Source organism: Bos taurus, chromosome 25, assembly GCF_002263795.3.
Source record: "Bos taurus isolate L1 Dominette 01449 registration number 42190680 breed Hereford chromosome 25, ARS-UCD2.0, whole genome shotgun sequence".
Lineage (NCBI taxonomy): Eukaryota > Metazoa > Chordata > Mammalia > Artiodactyla > Bovidae > Bos > Bos taurus.
In genome coordinates this window covers 3,875,333-3,892,709 of record NC_037352.1, presented here as the reverse complement: position 1 = coordinate 3,892,709, position 17,377 = coordinate 3,875,333, and the positions used below count along the sequence as shown (strand labels likewise).

The following is a 17,377-nucleotide window of genomic DNA, read 5'->3' as shown; positions in this document are numbered from 1 at the left end:
TGTCCAACTCTTTGCAATCCTGTGGACTGCAGCACACCAGGCTTCCCTGTCCATCACCAACTTCTGGAGTTTGCTCAAGCTCATGTCCATTGAGTTGGTGATGCCATCCAACCATCTCATCCTCTGGCATACTCTTCTCCTCCTGCCTTCAATCTTTCCCAGCATCAGGGTCTTTTCCAATGATTCCTTTCTTCACATCAGGTGGTCAGAGTATTGGAGCTTCAGCATCAGTCCTTCCAAAGAATATTCAGGACTGATTTCCTTTAGGATTGACTGGTTTAATCTTACAGTCCAAGGGACTCTCAAGAGTCTTCTCCAACACCACCATTCAAAAGCATCAATTCTTCAGCACTCAGCTTTCTTCACAGTCCAACTCTCACATCCATACATGACCACTGGAAAAACCATAGCCTTGACTAGATGGACCTTGTTGGCAAAGTAATATCTCTGCTTTTCAATATGCTGTCTAGGTTGGTCATAGCTTTTCTTTCAAGGAGCAAGCGTCTTTTAATGTCATGCCTGCAGTCACCATCTGCAGTGATTTTGGAGCCCAAGAAAATAAAGTCTGTCACTGTTTCCATTGTTTCCCCATCTATTTGCCATGAAGTGATGGGACCAGATGCCATGATCTTAGTTTTTTTAATGTTAACTTTCAAGCCAGCTTTTTCACTCTCCTCTTTCACTTTCATCAAGAGGCTCTTCAGTTCCTCTTTGCTTTCTGCCATAAGGGTGGTGTCATTTGCATATCTGAGGTTATTGATATTTCTCCCAGCAATCTTGATTCCAGATTGTGTTTCATCCTGCCCGGCATTTCTCATGATGTACTCTGCATGGAAGTTAAATAAGCTAGTTGACAATATACAGCCTTGACGTACTCCTTTCCCAATTTGGAACCAGTCTGTTGTTCCATATCTGGTTCTAACTGTTGCTTCTTGACCTGCAAGAAGAAGTTTTACCCTTCTTGTTATTTTAGTCATTAAGTCATGCCCCACTCTTTTGCAAAACTATGAACTAGAGCCCACCAGGCTCCTCCATCCATGGAATTTTCCAGGCAAGAGTTCTGGAGTGGATTGCCACTTCCTTCTTCAGGGGATCTTCCAGACCCAGGGATTGAACCTGCATCTCCTGCATTAGCAGGTGGATTCTTTACCACTGAACCACCTGGGAAGTCCCTTACATGTATTTGTTGGGGTCTTTTATAATTGGGCCAGGAGAGCCATTAGGTAAATTCAGATATGTCTCTCAGTGGGGCAAATAAGATACAAAATCATAGGTCCAAATTATTCTAAATACTTTTTTTAGTGCCCATAGAACAAGGAAATAGACCAAGATGTTAACGATATATTCTGTTATGAGATAGTTCAGGTGATTTTATTTTTTTAAAAAGAAGAGTTAGTGCTTTTTGTGCCGCACCCCGACCCCCACCCCGACCCGAAGCAATTCAATAGGAAGTGGCAGCCTGTTGGCCCTAGCCCTGCTTCCCCGGCTCACACAGCACTGGGCAGATTTCACCACAGCTGAGACAGCCACAGAGAGCTGTGGACAATTACTTTTCACGTCCCATTCTTGGTTCAGGAAGCCTCCAGCAGACACTTGTTTTGTGCTTCCTGTGGAGCAGAATGTGGAACGTGCATCCTCGGCACCAAGTTTGCAGACACACAAGACTGTCCTTAAGGGGCTCCCATCCACTTCCCCTCGAGCAGTCAGACCGCCTGCCTTGGGAGGCCACACAGGAGCACTGGGCGCTGTGTCTCTGGCCTGGCTAGTGTGTGTGTTGTGCACTGCCTGCAGCTCACATTAGGATCTGTGACTTTTGCAGTGTGATTTGTTCATCCAGGAGGGGGCCCGCCTAGGAAGAACCCCCGCTGAAGTCGTTTCAACTTGTGACATCACCTTTGCCTGCGTGTCGGACCCAAAGGCAGCCAAGGACGTAAGGATCCCTCCCTCCCCTCAGCGTCTCAGGTTGTGGCCAGGAACGCTGGCTGGCCTCCTCCCCTTGTCCCCTGCACACCGAGTGAGTGTCTGCATGTGGGGGGTTGGGTGTCCCATTTGGGGGCCATCTCCCATTGTGAAGGATGTTTGCGTAGACTGAACACAAGACTTCCTTTAATTCAGAACAAAGAACGACACTGACTGGGGTCCCTGAGGTCTGTGCTGAAATGGTTCCTGACAAGCTCACGTGTTCCTGGTGAGCTGGAAGCTTTGAGGCTGAGTGTGCCTTTGGTCCATGTGCCAAGTTCCTATATTTAGCTGTCACTGTATTTGTATGCTTTAAAAGTTCAAGTGCAGTAGTTATCTTGTTGAACTCGTGACTAAACTAATCCAGGTAAATCCAAAGAAGCCAAAAAATAAATACTGACCTTTCATCTTTTCACTGGGAGGCTTTTATTAAAAAGAAATACACATATATTCTTTTTGAAGGTAAATGGGAACATAACATAAATTCTTCTCTTTCCCTTGCTTATTTACATGCTCTTCTCTTTTGAGCTTTAATAGCTTCTGTTTGAGAAATGAGCCAAAAAAAAATCAGCAGGACATTGACCTTAGATCTGAGGGTCACCTGGGTTCTGGCTGGGAGCCTGGGCTATTGCTTCTCCCTTGTGTCCCCACAGCTGGTGCTGGGCCCCAGTGGCGTGCTTCAGGGGATCCGCCCTGGGAAGTGCTACGTGGACATGTCGACGGTGGACGCTGACACAGTCACCGAGCTGGCCCAGGTAGCAGCCTCGTTCAGGCTGGCCCTCCAGCGTCCTTTCAGTTGGAGCCCAAGGCCCAGGCTCACCGCACCCCAGTGTGGGCCACATAGTTACTCTAGAGCCACAGCAGAGACTATGGGATTCTAGCCTGTTTTCACTCTCTGCCTTCAAGTCTACAGCTAGTCTGCATGGCTGAGACAGGAGAAGTGCTTCTTAGCTGGGAGAGGCGTCAGGTCCCATAGCTGCTAGCCTCTCAGTTGGAAGCAGTCCAATCTGCCAGCAGGGTCTTTGTGGTTTAAATAGCTTTCTGCAGTTGATACTAGCAGGATATTCCCCCACCCTGAGCCTCTGGGCCAAGGTGAGGAGGTGGTGGTGACTTGTGGCCCATGTGTGTTCAAAGAGTGGCTGAAATCAAAGAAGGGCAGTGTCTGTCCTAGAAAGTGTGGTCGGCCAAACCATAGTGTGGTCGTGTTGCTGATATCTTTGTAATGGGAGCCTCTGAGGACCCCCAGCTCCTCGCTGTCTCCTGCATGGGATTCGGGCATCTGGTGGAGGACAGTCTGCTGGTCCTCCCCCAGCATCAGCCCAGCACCTTGGTACACATGTCCGCTATGGGGCTCAGCGTGGAGGGCCTGATGCTCCAGCCCCTGTGTGCTCCTTGCTTCCTGCCCAAGACCTTCGTGAGAGGCACAGCCTCCAGAAGCTGTGACTTTTCTTTCCAGGTGATTGTGTCCAGGGGGGGCCGCTTTCTGGAAGCCCCGGTCTCAGGGAATCAGCAGCTGTCTAATGATGGGATGTTGGTGATCTTAGCGGCCGGAGACAGGGGCTTGTATGAGGACTGCAGCAGCTGCTTCCAGGCAATGGGGAAGACCTCCTTCTTTCTAGGTAACACGCCTGCCCACCCGTCAGGCCACTGCAGGCCTGGAGGCTGGGTGGGCCACATCCCCTCTAGACCACCCTGAGGACAGCGTCAGTCCCGCACGGCCTCTCTGCCTGGGGCCCCCGTGGGAAGGTTTCTTTGACTTGCACAGTCAGTGCCTGCAAGGAGGAAGAGCCAGAAGGGTCAGAGCCAGTTCTGTCAGGGGCAGGTGAATGGGGCCTCCCCTGGGTGTAGAGGTGGGTCCGAGCAGGGGTGAGGGTGGGCAGAAAGTCCCTCCCCGTGGGATTCCTGGGTGTGACCGCAGTTCTTTGCCCTGGGCAGGTGAGGTTGGCAACGCAGCTAAGATGATGCTGATTGTGAACATGGTCCAGGGGAGCTTCATGGCCACCATTGCAGAGGGGCTCACCCTGGCCCAAGTGACAGGCCAGTCCCAGCAGACACTCTTGGACATCCTCAATCAGGGACAGTTGGCCAGCATCTTCCTGGACCAGAAGTGCCAAAGTAAGTTGCCTTTGACCGCTCTTGCTGCGTTTTAGTTTTGGTTCTAGCTGGGGAGCTGGGTCAAGCAGCCATCACAGAGCAGTGTCTTCTTGGGGAGCTCCTTCTGTGTGAATGACACATCCTCTCCAGTCAGTCTGGCCCCCAGTCAAAGTGAAGTGAAAGTCGCTCAGTCGCGTCTGACTCTTTGCGACCTCATGGACTATACAGTCCATGGAATTCTCCAGGCCAGAATACTGGGGTGGGTTGCCTTTCCTTTCTCCAGGGGATCTTCCCAACCCAGGGATCAAACCCAGGTCTCCCTCACCGCAGGCGAATTCTTTACCAGTTGAGCCACAAGGGAAGCCCAAGAATACTGGAGTGGGTAGCCTATCCTTTCTCCAGCGGATCTTCCTGACCCCAAAAATGAACTGGGGTCTCCTGCATTGCAGGCAGATTCTTTACCAGCTGAGCTCTAAGGGAAGCCCCGTAGGATTTGGGGGTGCAGGCTGGGAACTTGTCTCTTGGGTGTCTGAGGAGGAGGAAATGCTAGGTGTTGAGCCCTGACAGTGCTCCAGATGTTTTCTTATTTAGGATCCTTTTAATTCTTCTGGTGGATGCCTTTCCCTCCTCAGATATCCTGCAAGGAAACTTTAAGCCCGATTTCTACCTGAAATACATTCAGAAGGATCTCCGTTTAGCCATTGCGCTAGGTGATGCCGTCAACCATCCGACCCCCATGGCTGCTGCAGCCAATGAGGTAACTGCAGGAGGCTGTGGGTGGGGCCTGCAGAATTCCCTTGTCTCCCTTCCACTGCCCCTCTGCGACTTTGCCTTGGCTTGGCTGTGTCTGACCTCTCCAAGGGGGAGTCTTAGGTTGTTGGTTTTAGGCTTGTGTGTCTCCTCCAGTCCATGCTGACTTCTCTGGGAATTCTTTGACCTGTGGGTTACTTAAAAGTGTGTCAAATATGAGTAAAAATCCTAAAGGATTTCCTAGATATCGAGTGGTTATTGATTTCTAATGTATCTTTGTGGTCAAAAAATACACTCCATATGGCTTTTAACTCTGCATCGATTCAGACTTGTTTTGTGGCCTAGCAGATGGTCTGTCTTGGTGGGTGTGCCATATTCACTTAAGAAGACTGTTTTGCATATATCAGTTAGGTCGAGATAGCTGGTAGTATTTTTTCAGATCATCATTACTGACCTTTTTCTCCAGTTCTTTTAATTGCCAAGAAAGGGATGTTAAAATCTCCAACTATCATTGTGGGATTATTTGTTTCCCCTTTAATTTTGTCCATTTCACTTAGTATCTTTGGAAGTTTTTGTTATTGGGCTCTTAGCCGTTTATGATTGTACTGCCTTCCTGATGAATTTGCCCTTTTGTTATTAAAAAGTGTCCATCTTGATCTTTGTCTTGAAGTCTGTTGTCAGACTTTCATATGGCCACTATAGCCTTCTCAGGTTTACAGTTTCCGTGTGTTATATCTTTTATTTCAATCTGATAGAAGTATAACCTTTCAGAACAACAGCTGAGCAATATTTATTTTTGAATTGCAGTAAGAACCACATTTTGTGAGACACATACATATATAAATCATGTGGATTCATTTTAGAAGTTCTCTCTTCCAAGTGCTATAAGCTGTATACATTTTTATCCAAGTTAAATAGAGGTCTCTAGTGGCTTTTCCTGTAGAGGCAAAGAAATACAGATACACAGTACTGGGGAGCTCCCTGAGGGTCCAGTGGTCAGGACTCTGTGCTCCCACTGGTAGGGGCCTCGGTTTGATCCCTGGTTGGGGGACTAAGGTCCCACAAGCAAGCTGAGCAGTGCAACCAAAAATCAGTAAAAAATACACAGCACCATTCTTCAAACCTGCCTTTTCATAGTTGACTAATCTTCAGTCCTTGAATTCTGTGTCTCTCTCTTCCTTGTCTGTCTGAACATCTGAGTACTTACTTCACTCTTTCAGGCTGCAGTACGATTTCTGGTTCCTCTTGTCTTACCTTCAGGTTCTCTCTTGGCAGTGAAGTTCCTGGCTGTTGTATAGTTTTTCGTTGATGAGTTTGTCTGTAACTGGTTACTTCTGAAGGGTTCTGCGGTATCTTGTGTTGGGAGCACTTCTCTGCCAGGTGGTCTCCACTTGCCCCTCCCTGACTCTACAGGATTCATGGACTTGGAAACAGACATTTTGGTTCATTTCTCAGTGGAGCATGGTGGTTTCTGGCCATTTAGATGTTGTGAGTTTAGGTTTTCCACTGTTTTGGAGTTCAGGATCTTAAGGCTAAGTAGTCCACTACCATAGAGACTTTGTCTTGAAGTCTGTTGGTGTGTGGTCGAATTTGGAGCCTAGTGTTTTATCATTTGATTGCCATTTGTCCCCCTGGCTTTTGTCTGTCTCTTTCTCCTTTCTTTTGGAACATTTGAATGTTTTTTAGCATCCCATTTTTTATCTATTGGCTTTTTTTATGGCTTTTTTTTTTAACAAGTGCATCATCTTTATTTTGTCTTTCCTCTTGGGATTACTGTATGCATCTTAACTTCACGTCCTAGATTGGCCCTCTACGGAAAATGTGTATCCATTTACCACTTCCTCCCTCTCATCCTTGGAAGTGGCTCCTCAGCCTGGACACTGCTGACACTTGCTGTGGGAGCTGTCCAGTGCATTGTAGCATCCCTGTCCTCTACCCGCTGGATGTGACTGCACCCCCTTGGCTGATAGGAGATGTCTCCAGACATTACCAGATGTCGCTCCAGGTGGGGAGCAAAAGGACCCCAGGTTGAGAACCCTTGCTTTAGTGTACAAGTGTCCTATATTTTATGTTTGCTTTTATTTTAAGCCCACCATTGTTGGAGTGTCTCGCTTTAGTAACCATATGAATTCTAAAGATATTCAGAGAAAAGATGTTTCTGTTTCTCTACCATTTCCAGTTCTTTCCTTTCCTTTCTGAAGAATTGAATTTCTCTCGGTATTGTTTTTCGTTCAGCTGGAAGAACTTGCTTTAGCATTTCCTGAACACAGGTCTGCTGGCAACAATTAGTTCTCTTTTATCTGAAAAAGGTCTTTATTTAGCCTTTGTTCTGAGTTCACAGCTATACCTGAGCTGTAATGGACATCAATCATGATGGCTCCAACTGAACTATGTTTAAAAATAGAAAAAAAATACACTTGTGTCCAGCTGCATTTTTTCAACATGACTGGACATGGGCCTGCCCTGATTGAACGATGGCTTTTTTAAGTTTTCTCACACTGTTTCATATTCACCTGGTACCTTTGGAGTGGCTGTTTGTTAATTGCCAAGGACCATTCTAGGCTCTGGGGACATAGTACAGCCCCTTCTCTTCCTTGTAGAGGTTACATTCTAATGGAAGGAGGCACAAGGTAAGCACATAAATGTTTCAACAAGGAAGAATTCCAGAAGGTTAGAATTGTGAATAAAATGGAACAGAGTAAAGGGATGGAGGTGGTCGAGTAAAGTGGCGCAGCTGGTACTTCAGATGGATGACGGGGAAGGCCCTGGAGCTGACGGGGCAGGACAGGGGCAGCAGCCCAGAGAGAATGGGGAAGGCCTCGGAGCGTCTTCAGATGAAGGGATGTGATTGTAACTACTAACCAGTGTTGAGCCCTGAGCACTTTACATCCCTCAGTCCATTTAACCTTCACTGTAACCCTGTTAGCCTCCCCATGAAATCAAGAAGCAGTGCTGGAGGCACAGAGAAACTGAGGTACTTAGTCCAAGGTCAGGCCAGATCTGGGAGATCCAGGAGTCACACCCAGACAGCCTGGGGTCCAGAACCTACCCACCTAACCACACCTAGAACCCCTCTAGGAAGCAGGTCTTCTGTAAGTCAGCTCTGTGGCCAGACTAAACCTGTGTTGTTTTTTTCCAGGTGTACAAAAGAGCCAAGGCACTGGACCAGTCTGACAATGACATGTCTGCCGTGTACCGAGCCTATATACACTAAGTCCTTGACCCCAACCCACCCCTGTCTTCCCTATGACCCCCTCTTCCTCACATGGAGTTGGGGTCCTGGGACTTAACTCTGGACCAGTCCACCTGTCTCCATCTCCTTTTATACAGACTTTGAGACTTGCCATGAGCACAGCACACAGCATCGCTCCTCCCCTGGAGGTCCTGGAGAGAGGAGGGGTGTCAGCAGGAGTGGCCTGTGGGGAGGCTCTTGAGCTGGGCACTGGCCATGGACTAGGTGGCTGTGTGTTCTCACACACACACACCCCACACACAAACACACACACCACACTGGCTCTTGCCCCAGGATAGAAGCTGCCCAGAAACTGCTGCCTGGCTTTTTTGTTTTCCCTTCTTCCGAGCTGTCTTATCTCCGACCCTTCCAGTTGAGGAACTCAAGTCAGCAGTGAGAACTGGAAGCTTTCCCACTGCTTCCCTCAGAGTGAAGAGGCTGTGGTTCTGTCCACTGTCCCCCACTGGATTCCACGCGGAGAGGAGCTCTAGGCTACGATGAGCCAGCAAGACTCTTAAGCAGAGGGTCGCATGGCCCCTCCAACCTCAGGTGACCCGCTGATGAGGATTGTCACGTTTAAGCTACCAGTGTGCAACCAACTCTCCATAAATGCCTTTGTGAGCTGAAAAGAGATGGACACAGTCAAGCAAAGACAGGCCTCTGGCTTTCCAGGGAAAGCGGCAAACAGCCCACCCTAGGCAAACCTCCTGGAAGCCTGCTCTCCTCACTGCTTTTGCGCACCTGTCCCAGATGTCACTGTCACTGTGGAGCCTGGGCTGGGATCCGACTTCCTCACCAGGCTGTTGTAGTATTTGGATTTGCATTCCAGCCCTTGGGAAGGGGTCCTGAGGGCAACCACTGAGGAGTGAATGGGGGAAGGGGCTTCCTTCCTGTTTCCATTATGCCACAGACCCTCCACCTGGTTCTGAAGAGCCACTCTGACCCAGGTCCCCTCACAGCAGTCCCCCCTTTTCCAGCCTGTCCCTGCACAAGTCCTCTGTGTGCCCACCTCTCTCCATTTGCCTCCCTTCCCCCTTTCCTCCCATGGAGACAGTATTTCATTCTGTCTGTTCCTCCGTTGGTCCATACCCAGCCTGACCAATGACGACCATTTCTTAGGCTCTGCTCTTGAAACAGAAATGAGTGTCTTCACTTAAGCCAGCAGCTTGGTCTTCGGTGCTTTCAGGGCCCTGGGGTCTGTCAGGAGAGAAGAGGAGGTCTAGGCTTGACATTACCAGAGCTCACTGACCCTCAGAAGTGAATCTGAGCATTTCTCCTTGGATAGGGGACCAGAGGGGCTTGGAACATGGCATGAGAACAAGGAGAAGTCACCCAAAGGATGTCAGTGTTCTCTCCCCCTGCATGGGTTGGATTCTCCAAAGTCAGGCTGTGCGGAAGTTCAGCATTTGTAGTGAATATATAGTGATAAACACAATTTGAGGTGGCCACGCTGGTGTGTGCCCCTCCCCCTCGCAGCTTTGGCCCTTTTCCACTGATCAGAACCCAGGATAGGGGATCTCAGAAAACATGGGGGTGGGGAGGGCAGGGGAGATGCCTGTGGTTTTTGACACAGTTGTTAATTTCACTGGGATTTTGAATTCTGTATGAACACAAAGCCTGTTCTAATCCTAGCGGGACACGGGGGTGGGGGTGGGGGAAGATGCTGTAATGAAACTGGTTAGTCAATGTTGTCTTAATATTGTTGACAATTCTGTAAAGTTCCTTTTTATGAATATTTCTGTTTAAGCTATTTCACCTTTGTTTTGAGATCCTTCTCTCTTAAAAGGAGAAAATGTGACACTTGTGAAAAGCTTGTAAGAAAGCCCCTCCTCCACCACTCCCTTTTTTTTTTTTTCGTTTAAACCTTTAAATGACAAATCTAGGTAATTAAGGTTGTGAATTTTTATTTTTGCTTTGTTTTTAATGAACATTTGTCTTTCAGAATAGGATTGTGTGATAATGTTTAAATGGCAAAAACATGATTTTGTGCAATTAACAAAAAGCTACTGCAAGCAAAATAAAAACGTTTCTTGGTAACACAACTGTGACCTTGGTGGGGTGGTCTGCGCCCTGACACCGAGCACCACGCGGGAGAGGAGGGGGTTGTCCCTCCGGGACCAACGGAGCTACGAGACAAGACCGGGGTAGAACAGGCTACCCAGGCGGCCAGTCGCCGGGTGCGGCGAGAGCTAGCCATACCGTCGGCCAATCGCCGAGCGTGCCCAGTACAGGGCGTCCTATCAGAGCCGAGGAGGGGCGGGACGAGCGAGCGCCGCGCCCAGGCGGGTGAACGGCTGCGGATGCTGCAGCCAGAGCTCGCGGCGCCGCGGAGTTCGGGGCGAGCCGGCGGGGGCAGGTCCGCGGCGCTCGCGGCGTTGCGAGCTGGAGGCGTGGCGGGTGCCCGCGCAGCCAATCGGCGGCGAGGGTGGGCCCGGGCGCCACCAGCTGACCGCGCACCCGCGACGGTCGCTGGGCAGCGAGCGGCGGCGATGGCGACCGTGATGGCAGCGACGGCGGCGGAGCGGGCGGTGCTGGTGAGGCGCGCGGGCCGGGCCGGGCCGGGCCGGGCCGGGCCGGGAGGGAGGCGGTCGTGGGCCGCGGCGGCTGACAGCGGGCCTATCCCCTCAGGAGGAGGAGTTTCGCTGGCTGTTACACGACGAGGTGCATGCCGTGCTGAGGCAACTGCAGGACATCCTCAAGGTAACCTCGAAGACCTGTGCGGGCGCCCACCCTCCCCCAGCGCGGCTACCTCCTCGGCCTCCTGAGGCTGCTGCGTACCCGACGCGCGGTGTTCAGACCAGGCCCTGCCCTCAGGCCCCGGACTCAGTCCTAGGACTTAAAAAGCGTCTACCCCGGGGCGCCAGCAGATAATTACCCAGTTCCACAAGCCGTCCTGCCAGGGCTGCGGACCTGGATTGAGCCCCGGAGTCGGGGAAGCTACTCTTTGAAATTGACGTTTAACTTCCTATCTGAAGGACCCAGCATTTTGACCTCAGCCAAGTCCTCGATCTCTTTGGGCCTCCCCTTTGCAAAAGGGAGATAGCAGTACCGCCCTCAGGGCTGTTGTGAAGATTAAAAAAAATAGCCAATGGAAATACAAAAAAATGTCCAGGCGGTGCCTGATAAGGCCAGAATTACCGGTTGCCATGACTACTGTCTTGCCAGACTTTGCTCCCCACTTCCAAGCTCGTCAACCAAACGGGGAGGGTGTCTCTGGGTCCTCTCTCCTGTATGGGACACACGGTAGACCCCCAGAGAATGTAGAAGGAGCAGGTATGGGTTCAGGTAGGAACTGAAACTGGCCGTGGGGGAGGGGCCCTGGGAGCGGAGCTTATGGAGCAAAGGCTGGGCTGGAGCCGGTGAACTTTATTTACCCCACTCCCCTTTGCCCCCCAGGAGGCCTCGCTCCGCTTCACTCTGCCAGGCTCAGGCACCGAGGGGCCCACGAAGCAGGAGAACTTCATCTTGGGCAGCTGTGGGTGAGCCTGGGCTGGGTGGAAACCGGGGTGGGGTTGAGGGGTGGACTTCTGGGAGGAGGGACCCTTAGGGATACCTTCTAGGACTGGTGGTGTGGCCACGGCCCAGCCCTGCAGACTGATCCAGCTCCAGCGTCCAGAGGGTGTGCAGTGGGACAGGCTGGACTATCCTGTGAGAGCCCACTGAGAGGCTGGGGTGGTGGGGCAGCTGCAGGTGCTGCTCTGACCCCCACGTGTTGTAGCACAGACCAGGTGAAGGGCGTGCTGACTCTGCAGGGAGATGCGCTGAGCCAGGCGGTGAGTCCCCCGGCCCCTGGCCCCTTCCCATGCCACCAGAGCAGCCAGCGGGCAAGAGTCGGGGGGTGGGGGGAGGCTTCCTGCTTTAGCTCAGCTCTGCCACCCACTAGCTGTGTGACTCTGGGCAGGATCCTTGACCTTTCTGGGCCTCGGTTTCCTTGTTAGAAAATGACAACAAGCCCCGTAACCTGCTTCTGAGATTGATGTTACTCCATTGAGAGGTGGGTGGTGGGTGGTGCTTTGCACACGGCACTACCTATAGCCTGGCCCCGGGGTTAGGCTGGCCCCAGACCAACATCTTAACTCTCTCTGCACTTGATCCTGTAGCCGGTGCCAAGGCCTGGGGGAAGGTCCTCCTCCTCCTCCTCGGGTGGGCATTACGTCCCTTGGCACCTGCAAATGTTCTCCATCTGCCCACAACCACTCACCTCCTCCCTCCCAGCAGAAGCCACCTTTCCCTTTCATTTCTTTGTGGTTCCTCTTGGCCTGAGTTCCTGTTTCCTGTTCCCTGTTTGCCCCAGCCCAAATGGCCATGTTCTTCCCCCTCTCCCACATGGAGTGGCTCGGGCCCGAGCCAACACACACACAGTTTCTGCCCCCCTGGCTCAAGGGCTCAGAGTGGCCAGCGGCAGGAGGACATCCTTCTGCCCGGCTTAGCCCACGCTTGCCTGGCAGGACGTGAACCTGAAGATGCCCAGGAACAACCAGCTGCTGCACTTTGCCTTCCGGGAGGACAAGCAATGGAAACTGCAGCAGGTAACTGGGCCCTTCCCTGGCTGGGGCCCAAGGCACAAGGGCAGGTAGGAATAGGCCCTTGCAGCGCTGAGGCCTCCAGGGCTGGCCGCTGCGGGGCCTTGTGGCTGCAGCAGGCTTACAACGATGTTTCCTAGCAGTGCAGCTGGGGTGGGCAGTGCCTGGTCTCCTAGCCTGTCCTGTAATTGGGTCTGGCTTCTGCCACCTCCCTCTCCCCTCTCACTGGCCACCAGCTGTCTCCACTTCACGGCCTTTGCTTGGGCTTGTCCCTCTGCCTGGAGTCCACTCCCCCAACTTTTGCCACTGCACAGGCTTCAGCTAAAGAGTTGCCTTCCCTCGCCGCCGCCCGCCCACCAATCACCTTGTTTCCTTGTGAAAGCTGAGCAGTCTATTATCTTGTGCCTTTCCTCTGTTACCCTCTGTCCTCCTTTGGAAAGTGAGCTGCAAGGGACCGGGGACTGAGGCCGCCTCACTGCACCAGCCAGGCCCGGCAGGCGGCACCCACCCCAGCCCTTCTAGGAAGATAGGCCCCCTCAGGGTAGGGATCCTAGGTTGGGCCCCCAGAGACCATGGGTGTTCTGAGGCTGGCACCTTTCCCTGCCGAGGCCAAGCCCACTGACCGCTCAGTGGGCCCTGCTTTTAGATCCAAGATGCCAGGAACCACGTGAGCCAAGCCATTTACCTCCTCGCCAACCGAGATGAGAGCTACCAGTTCAGGACGGGAGCAGAGGTCCTCAAGGTGAGCCACCTCAGGAGTGGGAGAGCCCGGTTCCCTGACCACCGATTGGTCCCCTGGGAAGCTCTGCCCCCACCCTCAGGTGAAGCTGAGTGTCAACCCTTCACCTCTCGGTGTACACCATGTCCTTCCAGCCAGTTGAATGGCTCACGGCCCAGGCCCCAGAAACAGATGTGGGTTCTGATCCCAGGGCCTGCACTATGAGCCAGGCCACCTCAAATCCCTTACTTAGCCATTCTGTGCCTCAGTACCCTCACCTGATAAAAGGAGGGGACAAGCTGTCATGCCTGCCATCATGACAACGCGGGTGATGTTGCCTCTAGTAAGCACCCAGTAGATGGGAGCTGCAGGTATTACTGTCAGGAACAGAAAAGCTTCTGTAGTTAACAAAGTGAGTCCACGTGGTGTGAAGGGACAAGATGAGCTCAGGTTCCCTGAGTTCACGCTTTAGCCCTGCCTCCAACTTGCTGTGTGTCCTCGGGTTGTTTGCATGCCATCTCTGGGCCTGATATGAAAACTCGAAACCAGATGGACCAAAGTCCCTTTCAGAACTGTGAGTGTCCTTTGGGGTGTAATGTGCAGCCCAGTAATTCTGCCTTTCCCAGGAGCCAGGTGACCCCAGCAGCAGCTGGGTGAAGAGCTGGAAGCAGTGGGCACTGGGTCTCTGAGAGCTTTGCTCCCACACAGAGGGAGGGGATGAGTCTCCAGAGGTTCCACCATTCCCCAGCCGTGCGGCCTTGGACCTATGGAGCTTCAGTTTCCTTCTTCACCTGTGAAAACAGGGCTCCTGTCCACCTTAAGGCCTCAACTCACCCATCCCAGTGCCTCCTCAAGGAAGCCCTCCCTGACTCCTTACACCCAAACTGAGTTAGGGTCCCTCCTTGTAAGCTCCTTCACTGCCTGAACCCTCATCCTCAAAGCCCTTGGCCCCCTGGGACTGACTTCCGGGCTCCTCCACCCCAACTGGACCAGGACCCCGGGTCCCAGACAATAGAACCTTCCGGATGGGTGGTCAGCAGCACAGATGTCCTGCCCCCACCCCCAGCTGGAGTCCGATCAACCGCATCTTTAGCAAGCCCCCTGCTGCAGAGGTTCAGGGCCTGAGTCTGTGAGCCCCAGGGAAGGAATTGGGAGCTCCCGTAACTTGGTTCCTCCTGATGGGGCTGCCCTGGCAGCCACTGTGACCAGCTCTCCTCCCCCAGCTGATGGACGCCGTGATGCTGCAGCTGACCAGAGCCCGCAACCGGCTCACCACTCCCGCCACCCTCACTCTGCCGGAGATTGCTGCCAGCGGCCTCACGGTCAGTGCCTCAGGCCCACCCCTGCTCCAGGAGAGGCGGGAGGGACACAGGGGTGCCAGGGCGTCCTGCAGGCCCCAGATTGTTGACAGAGTTCTCTGTGCGGTTTTCTTGGATTGGGTCTTTGGCTTCCATTCTGAATCCCCAAAATATATCTCCCCCCACCCCTCAGACGGGTCACTGGTGTCCAAGCCCAGTGGTGCAGTAAGTTACCCGGAGCACCTGGCAAGAATCAGAAGGCCCCAGTCCACGGGCTGGGGACTGGGATTCCCCCCATAATGGTTGGAGGGGCGGGGGTGGGACATGCCTGCTGGCCCTCATCCCCCCTGGATGCCCGGCCCTCCCCCAACAGCGGATGTTCGCCCCCACCCTGCCTTCTGACCTCCTGGTCAACGTCTACATCAACCTCAACAAGCTCTGCCTCACCGTGTACCAGCTGCACACCCTGCAGCCCAATTCCACCAAGGTGAGCCCCCACCCAGCCTGCCCTCGCCCACCCTGTGGTCCCAGGCCTGACCCCACCTGATGCTTTCTTGTTTAGAACTTCCGCCCAGCCGGAGGCGCCGTATTGCACAGCCCCGGGGCCATGTTGTAAGTATGCTACCTGAGAGGGGTCTCAGGAGCGCCCCCGCCCCTCCTAGGGTGGGGCCCTGGCCCTCTGGGCCGCCCTCAGGGCCCCTCTCGTCTCCCCTCAGCGAGTGGGGCACGCAGCGCCTGGAGGTGAGCCACGTGCACAAGGTGGAGTCAGTGATCCCCTGGCTCAACGACGCCCTGGTCTTCTTCACTGTCTCCCTGCAGCTCTGCCAGCAGCTCAAGGATAAGGTGGGGACACGGGGTCAGGGCCGGGCTGGACCTCACCCCGAGGAGGCCAGCCAGTCCACGGGCCATTCAGCCCCTTTTGGGGTGGGGGCGGGGATGCCAAGGGCTCCTTGTGTGTCTCCAAAGCACCCCCTGATCTTAAGATCTGTTACACTCTCTGTGCACATCAGTCAGGGGTGGGCCATGATGTCACTCAGTAGCACTGTCTTCCGGCTGCTTGGCCCTTGGGTGACAGGCTGCAGCAGGGCAGATCCCCGGCCCGACCCCTCATCACGTCCTCCGTCTCCCTCCTCCCCAGATCTCTGTGTTCTCCAGCTACTGGAGCTGCAGGCCTTTCTGAACAGAGCGCCCAAGAGCCTGTCCCCTGGGAGTTGAGCCCAGGACGTCCATCCTCCCTACACACACCCCCACCCGAGCGCCGGCCAGGGCCGGGTACTGCAGGCTATTTATTTCCCCCTTCACACGACCCTGCCTGTCACCCCTGCACAGACAGGATGGAACACGATCCGCTGGGAGGAAGGGACGCCGATGGGCTTTTTGTTTTGGATGGGGGAGGTGAGGAGGCACAAAGTGGCCTCCAGTCCACACCCTGGCCTCCCAACAGGGCAAAAGCCTCTGGACTTGGGCTGGAGCCAGGCTCTCCTTCCTTCCCCCTTTACCTTCTGCCTGGCCCCACCCCTAGGAGGGCGAGGGGCAGCCACACACCCCCTCACGCTTGAGCCTGAGGGGTGGGCTGGGAGAGAATAAGGACAGAAGCCCCCCACCACAAGCTATAGTGTCCTTGACTGCATTCACTCAGCAGCCCTGGTCGGGTGTCCAAGAAATAAAGATTGTCCGACTTTGCCTGGAGCCCTTCTGTCTGTCTGTCTGGGTGGGGACCTGGCCAAGGGCCCCTGATAGTGAGCCAGGCCGAGTACCCAGAGACTTGGCCTCCCAGGTACTGAGGGGCTGAGTGGGCTGGTGAACAGACAGTGGCTGGGTGGCTACAGCATGTCACCTAAGGTCTCCTGGTAACAGCCATGCCAGCTGAAGGCTGGGGAACCCAGTAGGCTCTCGGTGAAGCCGTAAGGACCCGCACTGCCCACCCTGATGGGACGAGCTCTAGACTCAGGCTTTGGCTGAACAAGGTTTTGTTATTACTCTCCAGCAGGGCAAAGACAGGGAGGCAGGGACTGTCCGCATTAAGGGTCCAGGCGAAGTTATCAAATCCCTGGGGTAGGGGTGGATTCCTGCAAGAGAGGCACAGTCGGGCCAGTGACTTCACTCCTTGGCCCCCTGCCCAACCTACTGCAGCTCCTCGCTGTCCCAGTGCCCGCCCGGCCCTGGTGCTCGGAACTCACCTTCTGGGACCCGAAGGAGCAGCTTTGTCAGCAGGGTGTGCAGGGAATACAGCTGCCACAGCCGGGAATACAACTGCCACAGCAGGGAATACAACCGCCACAGCAGGGAATACAGCCGCCACAGCCGGGAATACAGCTGCCACAGCTGGGAATACAGCTGCCACAGCCGGGAATACAGCCGCCACAGCCGGGAATACAGCCGCCACAGCCGGGAATACAGCCGCCACAGCTGGAGTTGATGACAAACAGCAGCAGGAGCAACACGACCACTGTGGGCAGGACGGGGGTCCAGATAAGGCCCTGGGCCTGGGAGGCTGATGGGGGCCGGGGCTGAGCGGCACTCACCGAGGCCGAAGACAAAGGCGATGGTCCACTTGGAGTGGAAGAGCAGGATCGTCCACTCCATCTCAGCTGGGAGGTCCTGGCTGCCACCTGCTCCAGCCACCCCCAACAGAGGGCCCCTCAGAATCTTGGCTTCACTGGGGCTGCTGCAGGCCAGCCCTTGCACTGTCCTCCCACACCACCCCCTGGAGTCTGACCCCTACCCTGCTTCTCTCCTGCACCTCCCCTGACCCTGGCCTAGGCAACCCCCTTCCCACCCGCCCCCCAAAGCAGCCCCATCC

At 54.0% G+C, this 17,377-nt stretch overlaps 2 protein-coding genes across 7 annotated transcripts in view; both read left to right on the top strand.

Moving 5' to 3' along the window:
* The window catches only part of GLYR1 (glyoxylate reductase 1 homolog), a 31,789-nt gene extending 21,712 nt beyond the window's left edge, over window positions 1–10,077 (top strand). For 3 of the 6 annotated variants that reach the window (XM_059881407.1, XM_059881405.1, XM_059881406.1), the window contains 6 exons: window positions 1,820–1,930; window positions 2,613–2,714; window positions 3,416–3,578; window positions 3,895–4,074; window positions 4,686–4,810; window positions 7,943–10,077. In XM_059881407.1, the coding sequence (XP_059737390.1) occupies window positions 1,820–1,930; window positions 2,613–2,714; window positions 3,416–3,578; window positions 3,895–4,074; window positions 4,686–4,810; window positions 7,943–8,017 (756 nt within the window). In that variant the 3' untranslated portion in view covers window positions 8,018–10,077. 6 annotated transcript variants of the gene reach the window in all.
* Window positions 10,078–10,496: 419 nt separating this feature from the next.
* ROGDI (rogdi atypical leucine zipper) lies at window positions 10,497–16,261 on the top strand. Its single transcript, NM_001075452.2, is given in 11 exon segments — window positions 10,497–10,569; window positions 10,664–10,735; window positions 11,432–11,514; window positions 11,754–11,808; window positions 12,484–12,564; window positions 13,205–13,300; window positions 14,500–14,598; window positions 14,948–15,061; window positions 15,137–15,186; window positions 15,291–15,417; window positions 15,713–16,261. Coding segments are annotated over 11 exon segments (864 nt in total). The 5' UTR covers window positions 10,497–10,524; the 3' UTR covers window positions 15,755–16,261.
* The last annotated feature ends 1,116 nt before the right edge of the window (window positions 16,262–17,377 follow it).